Source organism: Dermochelys coriacea, chromosome 18 (assembly GCF_009764565.3).
Source record: "Dermochelys coriacea isolate rDerCor1 chromosome 18, rDerCor1.pri.v4, whole genome shotgun sequence".
Taxonomy (NCBI): Eukaryota; Metazoa; Chordata; order Testudines; family Dermochelyidae; genus Dermochelys; species Dermochelys coriacea.
The window spans coordinates 318,870-330,876 of NC_050085.1; the positions used below are offsets into that span (position 1 = coordinate 318,870).

The window sequence follows — 12,007 nt, forward strand, 5'->3', positions numbered from 1 at the left end:
AATGATCTGGATAATGGAATGGACTGCACCCTCAGCAAGTTTGCGGATGATACTAAAATGGGGGAAGAGGTAGATATGCTGGAGGGTAGGGATAGGTTCCAGAGTGACGTAGACAAATTGGAGGATTGGGCCAAAAGAAATCTGATGAGGTTCAACAAGGACAAGTGCAGAGTCCTGCACTTAGGAAAGAAGAATCCCATGCACTGTTAGAGGCTGGGGACCAACTGGCATAAGCGGCAGTTCTGCAGAAAAGGACCTGGGGATTACAGTGGATGAGAAGTGGATATGAATCAACAGTGTGCCCTTGTTCCCAAGAAACCTAACGGCATATTGGGCTGCATTAATAGGAGCGTTGGCAGCAGATTGAGGGAAATGATTATTCCCCTCTATTTGGCACTGGTGAGGCTACATCTGGAGTACAGCGTCCAGTTTTGGGCCCCCCACCACAGAAAGGATGTGGACAAATTTGAGAGAGACCAGCGGAGGGCAACGAAAATGATTAGGGGACTGGGGCACATGACCTATGAGGAGAGGCTGAGGGAGCTGGGATTGTTTAGTCTGCAGAAGAGAAGAATGAGCGGGGATTTGATAGCAGCCTTCAACTACCTGAAAGGGGGTTCCAAAGAGGATGGAGCTCTGCTGTTCTCAGTGGTGGCAGATGACAGAACAAGGAGCAATGGTCTCAAATTGCAGTGGGGGAGGTATAGATTAAATATTAGGAAAAACTATTTCACTAGAATTGTGGTGAAGCGCTGGAATGGGTTATCTAGGGTGGTGATGGAATCTCCATCCTTAGAGGTTTTTTAGACCCAGCTTCATAAAGCTCTGGCTGGGATGATTTAGTTGGGGTTGGTCCTGCTTTGAGCAGGAGGTTGGACTAGATGACCTCCTGAGGTCTCTTCCAACCCTAATCTTCTATGATATTAGGTTTCAGAGTAGCAGCCGTGTTAGTCTATATTCGCAAAAAAGAAAAGGAGTACTTGTGGCACCTTAGAGACTAAAATTTATTTGAGCATAAGCTTTCGTGAGCTATAGCTCACTTCATCGGATGCATTCGCTGGAAAAAACAGTGAGGAGATTTATATACACACACAGAGAACATGAAACAATGGGTTTTATCATACACACTGTAAGGAAAGTGATCACTTAGGATGAGCTATTACCAGCAGGAAGGAGCGGAGAAGGAGGAAAACCTTTTGTGGTGATAATCAAGGTGGGCCATTTCCAGCAGTTAACAAGAACGTCTGAGGAACAGTAGGGGGTGAGGTGGCAGTAGAAATAATATGGGGAAATAGTTTTACTTTATGTAATGACTCATCCACTCCCAGTCTCTATTCAAGCCTAAGTTAATTGTATCCAGTTTGCAAATTAATTCCAATTCAGCAGTCTCTTGTTGGAGTCTGTTTTTGAAGTTTTTTTGTTGAAGGATAACCACTCTCAGGTCTGTAATCGTGTGACCAGAGAGATTGAAGTGTTCTCCGACTGGTTTTGAATGTTATAATTCTTGACATCTGATTTGTGTCCATTTATTCTTTTACGTAGAGACTGTCCAGTTTGACCAATGTACATGGCAGAGGGGCATTGCTGGCACATGATAGCATATATCACATTAGTAGATGCGCAGGTGAACGAGCCTCTGATAGTGTGGCTGATGTGATTAGGCCCTATGAGGTGTCCCCTGAATAAATATGTGGACAGAGTTGGCAACGGGCTTTGTTGCAAGGATAGGTTCCTGGGTTGGTGGTTCTGTTGTGTGGTGTGTGGTTGCTGGTGAGTATTTGCTTCAGATTGGGGGGCTGTCTGTAAGCAAGGACTGGTCTGTCTCCCAAGATCTGTGAGAGTGATGGGTCGTCCTTCAGCATAGGTTGTAGATCCTTGATGATGCGTTGGAGAGGTTTTAGTTGGGGGCTGAAGGTGATGGCTAGTGGCGTTCTGTTATTTTCTGTGTTGGGCCTGTCCTGTAGTAGGTGACTTCTGGGTACTCTTCTGGCTCTGTCAGTCTGTTTCTTCACTTCAGCAGGTGGGTATTGTAGTTGTAAGAATGCTTGATAGAGATCTTGTAGGTGTTTGTCTCTGTCTGTGGGGTTGGAGCAAATGTTATTTCTCCCTCCACCCCACCCCCCACTGTTCCTCAGATGTTCTTGTTAACTGCTGGAAATGGCCCACTTTGATTATCACCACAAAAGGTTTTCCTCCTTCCCCCGCTCCTTCCTGCTGGTAATAGCTCATCCTAAGGGATCACTTTCCTTACAGTGTGTATGATAAAACCCATTGTTTCATGTTCTCTGTGTGTGTATATAAATCTCCCCACTGTTTTTTCCAGCAAATGCATCCGATGAAGTGAGCTATAGCTCACGAAAGCTTATGCTCAAATAAATTTGTTAGTCTCTAAGGTGCCACAAGTACTCCTTTTCTTTTTTTCTATGATACTATAATTCTTCTACATGTTCCCTCCCTGCATCCCCCTTGGAGAGGATGAGAAAGCAAACAAGTGGTGAAGTCACATGGTTTAATGCACTCTCAGAAGATGCTCAGATACTTTGATGAGCATTATGAGAACCTATATAGAATGTAATAGGCTAATGGTGTCCAGAAGAACTTTTTGACTTTGCACTATGAGCTTTAGTATTGTGTTAGATTTTATTTCAGTCTCAGTATACTGAATACATATATGCTTGCCAGGATTACCGTACCAGGTAAGTTTTCTAATCTTTTTATTTTTACAGTCTGAGAAAATGGAAAGCACTTCCCTTGTCATACTTTTCTCTGCATTCTTTAATTGACTCTACAGGAAGCAGGAGGTGATAGTCCGCAATTTTTTTTTCCCAGACAATGAATCAGTAGCAGAAAAAATACATTTTCCTTGTATATATGCTTGTAGAATTACTGGGTCACATCTCATGTTCAACCAGCCATCTTGCATTTATATCATTGTTGATTCTCTTAGTTCTTCCTATGATTTTTTCTTTGTTTCTTCAATTGCAGCATTTAGTAGTGTAGGTCTGTGAGTTTAATTCTGTCTAGAAGAGTATATCCAGGGAGAAGGGCTTTAGTCATTTTTTAAAACTTTTCATTTTCTGCTACTTTAGAATCTCAGAGTTACGAACACCTCAGGAATGGAGTTTGTTCATAATTCTGAAATGTTTGTAACCCTGAACAAAACATTATGGTTGTTCTTTCAAAAGTTTATAACTGAACATTGACTTAATGCAGCTTTGAAATTTTACTATGCAGAAAAACAATGCTGCTTTTAACCATCTTAGTGCAAACGAAACAAGCACAGAAACAAAAAGAAAAGGAGTACTTGTGGCATCTTAGAGACTAACACATTTATTAGAGCATAAGCGTTCGTGAGCTACAGCTCACTTCATCGGATGCAGTGAGCTGTAACTCACAAAAGCTTATGCTGTAATAAATTTGTTAGTCTCTAAGGTGCCACAAGTACTCCTTTTCTTTTTGCGAATACAGACTAACACGGCTGCTACTCTGAAACCAAGCACAGAAACAGTTTCCTTATCTTGTCTTTTTTAAAAAAATATTCCTTTATTTTTTTTTAGCAGTTTACATTTAACACAGTACTGTGCTGTGCAATATTTGCTGGTGTGTGTGTGAGTGCGCTTACTTCTGGTTCCAAATGAGGTGTGCGGTTGACTAGTCAGTTCATAACTCTGATGCTCATGACTCTGAGGTTCTACTGTACATTAAATATAATTTTATTAGCATACAAGACTGTAATTTTCTTATCATGTTTACATCTTTGCATTTGAGTTGTTTTTTATGGAATAACTACTGATTTATCTGTGATATTTTTTGGATGTTACAAATGAAGAGATTGCTCATAAACGAAGCTGATGTTGAAGAGCTGTTGAAAGGCCTGATAAAGGGACTTATTACCACAGCTATGTGTTGATGACTGGGGTACAAAAAATGTCTTGCTTGCAGTACCACCCAGTAAATGTTCTGCTTTTCCATTTCAATAGACAAAACTTCATTCAGTGTCACAGTTGATCTTAACAAATCAAAAGAAACAGATATCCTGTACTTTGAGATGTAGGAAATCCTTCCTATCTTGCTAACAATTCTCAACAATGTTTATATTTTCCTTTAAGAGAATTCTGTCTTCATTATTTCAGTCCATTCAATCACTTGTCCCCTACCATTTCTTCAATTTTAGACATGTTGAGCTAGATAAATTCATACCATGTTTGGTAATCACTAAGCATGAATTTCTCAGTTGAAGTATCAATAAGTAGCTTTCATGTTTACTATAGTCAGAATAAGAAACCACCACCCAGTAAATTCAACACTGTGAAGACTGAAAAATAAGATAAGCTAGCCAGCTTTACATACAACTATGTTATTGGATGCCCTGCCCATCATCAGAAGTTCTAGCCTAACAAGGAGCTACAAGGGAGGGGGAAAAACCTACAGAAGGGTGAGGGAGTAACAATCTGAGTTTAATATTGAATTTATATCAGTGTGTCTCCTTCAATGTCCCAGTCTTGCTATATCAGACTTAGGAGATCCATAAAGAAAGTACCAGAAGAGTAGGCTCTTACTGTTTTTTTCTCTCTTTTAGCTGGTGGAGGCTGCTGTTGCTGCTGCTGTGTAGGCACTATGATGGGTGCTGACTGATACACTGGCTGACTTGGGTAGAACGGTGTTCCTAGGAAATCACAACAAGATATAAACACATATTCAGTTCATTTGTAAATGAAGTAAATGAAGAGCAGCAAATGAGTGACAGCCCTCTGATCCTCCCTCTATTCCTTTGAGAAATCCCAGTTTGAATCTCCATTTTCTTAGTAGCCTGTGTGCAGTTTCTTCTGTACTTCTATCAAATCAGAATATGACATCACAACATGACAAGTGATGGAGAGAGTCACTAGTCCACTTTTTTCATGCGACTGGGGCCACACGCATCAACTTTCTAGAGGCACTGAAAATATCGTATATACTCGTTCATAAGCCGAATATTTTTAGTAAAAAAGAGAAGCACCAGAGAAGGGGGTCGGCTTATCAATGGGTATAGAGAGAGAGAGATGGGACACAGCCCCTCCCCCCAACAGCGGGAGCAAGGAAAGGCAGCACAGCCAGCAGAGCCAGAAGGGAAGAGGCGGGGCCAGAGTCTCTCCGCTTCTAGCCACGCAGCTCTTCCCCCCAGCCTCCGAAGCAGCTGCAGCTCGGGGGCTGGCAGGCTGCAGCCATGCCGCTTGGCCCCACCCCCAAGAGCAGGCTGTGGCCGCGCCGCCCAGCCCACTGGAGCTCACTGTGGCCGTGCCATCTGGCCCAGCCTGCTGGAACATGCTGCAGCCACGCTGCCCAGTCTGGCCTGCCGGAGCAGGCTGCAGCCGTGCTGCCCAGCCTGCTGGAGCTCCAGCCAGGCCAGAGACAGCCTCCCCTGGCCCTCCCCAGATAAGGTGGGAAGGGATGTGATGGGAAGAGCGTGGGGGTCCCAGGTTAGGGGTGGGGTTCTGTGGGGAGTGGTCACAGGGGTTACTCCTCTAACCCGAACTTCTCCCCCCCAAAAACATTTCCCCATCAGTTGCTGTCCTGGCCCATCAGGGTAAGCAGCTGGTGCGCCGGGACATTTTGTTTACTTAGGTTTCAGAGCAGCAGCCGTGTTAGTCTATACCTGCAAAAAGAAAAGGAGTACTTGTGGCACCTTAGAGACTAACAAATTTATTTTAGCATAAGCTTTCGTGAGCTACAGCTCGCTTAGTCTCTAAGGTGCCACAAGTACTCCTTTTCTTTTTGTTTACTTAGGTTTACCTCCGTGCCTGCGGACGCTCGAGGTAAACAAACCATCTTGACCCACCAGCGGCTTATCCTGATGGCCCAGGAGCCAAAGTTTGCTGACCCCTGAATTACAGGGTCGGCTTATGAATGGGTCATAAAAATTTTCCATTTTTACTTATCCATCTTGGCAGGGGTCGGCTTATAAATGAACTGGTTCATGATCGAGTATATACAGTACTACTTAAATCAGCCAACACTAACAGAAATGAAAATCTGCCCTTCCTTAAATTTTATTGAGCTATGAGATCTGTGAGGACTATTTCAAGCACTAAAAAAAAACCTACATAGAATTAAAGAAACAAGGCTGGACTCTTATCCAGTGTAGAGAAAGCCATAACCAACCTATTCCCTGGACGTTGCAATCGCAACTGCAACCTATTTTGAAACTGAGCTGGAGAAATTAATTACAACAGTAGCTCTATTCTCATGCTGCAGAACATAAAAAGGACAAACCATGCTTAGTACTGCAAAATACATGTTGTATTGTGGATTAAATTGACAACGCCAATATCCAACAATATTTAGGTATCTTTTCCTTACTAGAAACAAGATGGCTCATATGGCTGAGCAGTCAGTTTTAAAGAATCCTGGGATGCAGCCAAAGGTAAACAAATGCAGCATCTCAGAGCTGTTTGATATTTGTGTACTGGAATTCAGGTGAACTCAAAAGACAGTCCTGAATTCTTCTAACTGAGGGCATCAGCTAGGCCTGTGCCCTGCACTGACATCTAAAGTAATCTGATTTATTCTACAACAGGGCTAAACTGTGATGAAAATAAAATTAATATGTGGCATTTCCTGGAACACTATACCAAAAGGGGAGCCGGGGAACCTTTCACTCACAGAAGTGCGTGGTAAAATCCAATCAAGCAAAATAACATTCAGCCTAATGAGATTTGATTTGTGATTTACAAAGGCTGTGTTTCTGGAGTGGAAAACTAGACTGCCAAGACCTGAAGAGATTTTCTTCTTCCAGATTGCATGCTCAAAACAGCACTGTACACAACAGCTCCTGAGCTGCCAACATACTAGACAGGTGGCTGCACAGAAGGAAGCATTTTCAAGCTGTTGAAAGACAAGGCCACTGGGGAAAACTGCAAAGAGAATTCTGACCAACAATTTTGGATATAGGACTTCATTTCTTGAAGACAAGTGACAGAAATGTTCTGACCATTTCTTTCTTTCTAACTGCTTACATGGCCACCATCATCGTAGTATCTGATTGCCTTACAAACAATAAGTTTATCCTCAAAACCTCCCTGTTAAGAAGGGCAGTGCTATTATCCCCATTTTACAGATGGGGAAATGAGGCACAGAGACACTAACAGTTTGTCCCCAAACTGTTACTTTACTTTACTTTACTTTCGTCGGTAAAACTTTTGTTGTTCATGGGTGTGACAAAAAATACACCCCAGAACGGCAAAAGTTTTACCGACTAAAGTGCTGGTGTGAACAGCACTTTGTCAGTGGAGGGCTCTCCTGCCAACAAACCTACCACCTCTCGTTGGGGGTGGAATTTTTTTTGTTGGCGGGAAAGCTCTCTCCTGCCAACAAAGAGCAGCTACACTGCGCACATTTTAGAGGCATGGCTGTAGCAACACAGCTGAGTCATTAAAAGGTGTGTAGTGTAGACATAGCCGAAGTGATCTGCCCAAGGCACACAAGAAGCCTTTGTCAGATCTCCTGAGTTGAGTCTGGTGCCATAACCACAGCTCCCCGTCCCACTCTTCCTCTCCTGTATGTATTGTTGTGCATCATCAGACTATTTTTTGTCCCCTGGATATTTTATTCTAGGCTTTTATGTAATTATTCCATTTGTCCTGTTAAAAAACCATAAAGTCAACAAGTACCTGGATTACTCCCATCTGATTATGTGAATTCCTAGATACTTCAGGTTTCTGGCCAGTAATGCCATTTGAGAGGAGGAGTTTGATTAATATTGGGAGATAGGAGCAATAACTATACACCTGAAAGGCATACAGTGTGTTGATTACATAGCTTTCTGGTTCTCTAGAGACCAGATATTCATGGATTACATTATGGATGATCTTATTATGAGAGGCCCATTGTGGAATTTAATAGGGACCTCTTCTTTCAAAAATAAATAAATACATAAATAAAAAATAGCAAATCCTCACAAGCAAGAGCAACCTTTGGAAAGAAATAAGTTACCAACTAGGAAAATGTAAGGTTTCATCTCTGGATTCTGTAGTAAACCAACCTTCTCCACTCCCTGTATTTTCATTCCTTTTAGTTCAATGCCACCCATACACCAGTTTTGCCCTCACTTACTTCCATTTCCAAATTTCAGTTTTCTCCCAACATCTCACTGGAATGCACTGACACAAAATAAACAATAAATCACAAAGCTAAGTTGGTAAAAAAAACAACCAACCAGTCAACCAAAAATCACTTCCAATCTTTATAAATTTCATCTTTGGAAATTTCTTATGTATCCTTATTTGGGGCTTGTCTGATATTTGGATCATGGCCGGTTAGCAGCTACACACAATACAAGGTTCTCAGGTCTACAAGGTTACTTGTGTCACACAGCTGGACAAAAAGGTAACAGCACAGTTGCGTAAAAGCAGCTGTGTATCCTGTTTTCTTGTGATAAAGAAGGCTTTCAAATTTAAACTACATGCTATCTGATTGTTATTAATGGCCACAAATTAAACAAGTTCAAGTTCAACTTCTTTGACACCAAATAGTCTGATCAGCTCCTGGCACCATGCTTACTCTTTCAGTGAAGAGATGACTAGTATCCCAGGCCTACCTACACATCTAGGAAACAACAGCAGGAGACAGATGCATGATACAGACAAATCTCAATTCACCTATTGTATGCGCTGGCATCCTCTTCTTTAGCTAGACCTTCTCTGCCTGCCTGGAATTAAAAGCACTAACTGTGTTATAGAAGGCTGCACTGCAGATTATCATCTCTGGCCTACTAGCTCAGCATACTAAAGCTCAGCAAACAAGGAAGCCTTAGATTAGACTGAGACTGAAAGATTACAGCCTACGTGGCAAGAAATCACAGCAGTTCAAAGAGCACAAAAGAAATCAGGACAACAACTTTTTCAAAATACAAAATAAAGAAAGGAAAATTCTGTCAGGAGAGTGGGAAGGGATTCAAAAGCCAGACAAGAGAATCAGCAGAAAAACAAAAATTTAAAGCTACGCCATGTATTCTCCAAGTGACTGTATCAGAATTAGAGAGTCATTGCCACATTTATTTTCTTGATTTCTCCTGCAGTGATGATTTCAGAAAGATAAACTGAAATTGTCTCCCTTATGTTCCCTTTGCTACTGCTCAATTAATTCAGCGATAACACAATCTAGGGTTGGTGACATCACTATAGGGTTTTGGGATAAGTGTGCTATTATAAATGTAAGTCATTATCACAACATCACGAGATCAAACTAGCTACAGGCATAAAGGGTAACAAGAAAACATTTTATGAATACATTAAAAGCAAGAGGAAGACCAAGGACAGGGCCCATTACTCAATGACAGGGGAAAAACAATAACAAAAAATGTGGATATGGCAGAGGTGCTTAATGATGTTTTTGTTTCGGTTTTCACTAAGAAGGTTGGTGGTGATTTGACATCTAACATAGTGAACACTAGTGAAAATGAGGTAGGATCAGAAGAGGCTAAAATAGGGAAAGAACAAGTTTAAAAATTAGTTAGACAAATTAGCTGTCTTCAAATCACCAAGGCCTGATGAAATGCATCCTAGAATACTCAAGAAGCTAACTGAGGCGATATCTGAGCCATTAGCGATTATCTTTGAAAAGTCATGGAAGGTGGGAGAGATTCCAGAAGACTGGAAAAGGGCAAATATAGTGCCAATCTAGGAAAAAGGGAAATAAGGACAAACCGGGGAACTACAAACCAGTCAGTTTAACTTGGGTACCAGGAAAGATAATGGAGCAAATAATTAAGCAATCAGTTTACAAACACCTAAAAGATAATAAGGTGATAAGTAACAGTTAGCATGGATTTGTCAAGAACAAATCATGTCAAACCAACCTGATAGCTTTCTTTGACAGGGTAACAAGTCTTGTGGATAAGCGGGAAGTGGTAGACGTTGTATATCTTGACTTTAGGAAAGTTTTTTATACTGTCTCACGTGACCTTCTCATAAATAAACTAGGGAAATGCAACCTAAATGGAGCTACTATAAAGTGGGTGCAAAACTGGTAAGAAAACCGTTCCCAGAGAGTAGTGATCAGTGGTTCACAGTCATGCTAGAAGGACATAATGAGTGGGGTCCTGCAGGGATCAGTTCTGTGTCCAGTTCTGTTCAATATCTTCATCAGTGATTTAGATAATGGCATAGAGAGTACACTTACAAAGTTTGTGGACTATAACAAGCTGGGAGGGGTCGCAAGTGCTTTGGAGGATAGGATTAAAATTCAAAATGTCTGGACAAACTGGAGAAATGGTCTGAAGTAAATAGGATGAAATTCAATAAGGACAAATGCAAAGTACTTCATTTAGGAAGGAACAATCAGCTGCACACATACATAATGGGAAATGACTGTCTAGGAAGGAGTATTGCAGAAAGGGATCTGGGGGTCATAGTGGACCACAAGCTAAGTATCAGTCAACAGTGTAATGCTCTTGCAAAAAAAGCAAACATTATTCTGGGATGTATTAGGAGGAGTGTTGTAAGCAAGACATGAGAAGTAATTCTTCTGCTCCACTCTGCGCTGATTAGGCCTAAACTGGAGCAGTGTGTCTAGTTATGGGCTCCACATTTCACGAAGGATGTAGACAAATTGGAGAGAGTCCAGAGAAGAGCAACAAAAATGATTAATGGTCTAGAAAACATGAGCTATGAGGGAAGATTGAAAAAACTGGGTTTGTTTAGTCTGGAAAAGAGAAGACTGAGGGGAGACATGATAACAGTTGTCAAGTATGTAAAAGGTTGTTACAAGGAGGGAGAAAAATTGTTTTTCTTAACCTCTGAGGATAGGACAAGAAGCAATGGGCTTAAATTGCAGCAAGGGAGGTTTATATTGGACATGAGGAAAATATTCCTGTCAGAGTTGTTAAGCACTGGAATAAATTGCCTAGGGATGTTGTGGAATTTCCATCATTGGAGATTTTTTAAGAACAGGTTAGAAAAACACCTGTCAGAAATGGTCTAGGTAATACTTAGTCCTGCCATGAGTGCATGGGACTGGATTAGATGACCTCTCAAGGTCCCTTCCAGTCCTATGATTCTATGATTAACTGTTGCTGAATAAACAAAAAAAAGGTCCAGATCTTGGTTCATGACAAGTAAATAATAACCGAAGTGAGAACTTATTTTCAATTACAGTTTATTTCCTTTAAATTGAGTCAGCATTTGTTAAAACTACACTATTTTGGGATCCTAAGCAATTTTAATAATTAGTTTAACCACCAAACTTTTCAGTCCACTTCTGAAGTTCAGAAATACTAAATGAAAATATTAAAAGCTAGAAGTGCATGAAAAGTTGATAAAGCAAATCCAGCAGATTTCAGAATGTTGTGCCAAGGTAATGGTAGTGAAATAAACCACTTTTCACCTGTGAGATTACATAAGGCAAAAATGAAAAATTAATAAAATAGCAAAATGTGGAGATGAGAACTAAGTATTATTATTGCACACATTCTTGAGAATTTTTCAAAATATTCCCATAAATCACCATAGTGAATTAAAAAAAATTTGATGAAATTTGATGAAAGTTGCACTAGAATAAAGATCTAAAGCACAATTTCATTTTCCTTCAAAAAATACCCCAAGTGCATCAAATAGCAAATAAAACAAAAAAAAGGCAAACAACACCACCCATCATAGTTTTTCCAAATGTAATTAAAATACCCAGAAGTGAAATTTCTTGGCCTACATTAAATTACTGACAAGAGCACAAATCCTGCAATGAGATCCATATAGATGGACCCCTGCACCTACATGAAAAGCCCCAATGGCTTCCAAAGGGACCTATGTGGGCACAGGGATCCACCTACCTAGCTCCTATTACTAAATATGGTCTTACAAAGTAAGTAAACAGCACATGTCACAGTAATATGCATTGTTATTTACAGGCTACCTAATCCTACAATTCACCCAAATTCAACAAGGAAGAAGTTGGGAAAATGGACTCATGTTAGTGAACATATATTACTTTTTTAAAGGGACATTGTCAGCATAGTAACAATAACAACACATAC

General features: G+C 40.7%; 1 protein-coding gene across 40 annotated transcripts in view; it reads right to left on the reverse strand.

The window, feature by feature from the left end:
- The window catches only part of EIF4G3 (eukaryotic translation initiation factor 4 gamma 3), a 455,276-nt gene that overhangs the window by 198,312 nt on the left and 244,957 nt on the right, over nt 1-12,007 (reverse strand). For all 40 annotated transcript variants that reach the window (XR_006276414.1, XM_043500160.1, XM_043500159.1 and 37 more), the window contains one exon: nt 4,560-4,666. Coding sequence is in view for 39 of the 40 variants with exons in the window: in XM_043500160.1 (XP_043356095.1) it covers nt 4,560-4,666 (107 nt within the window). In the remaining variant the exon portion in view is untranslated. The remainder of the gene's footprint in view (nt 1-4,559; nt 4,667-12,007) is intronic.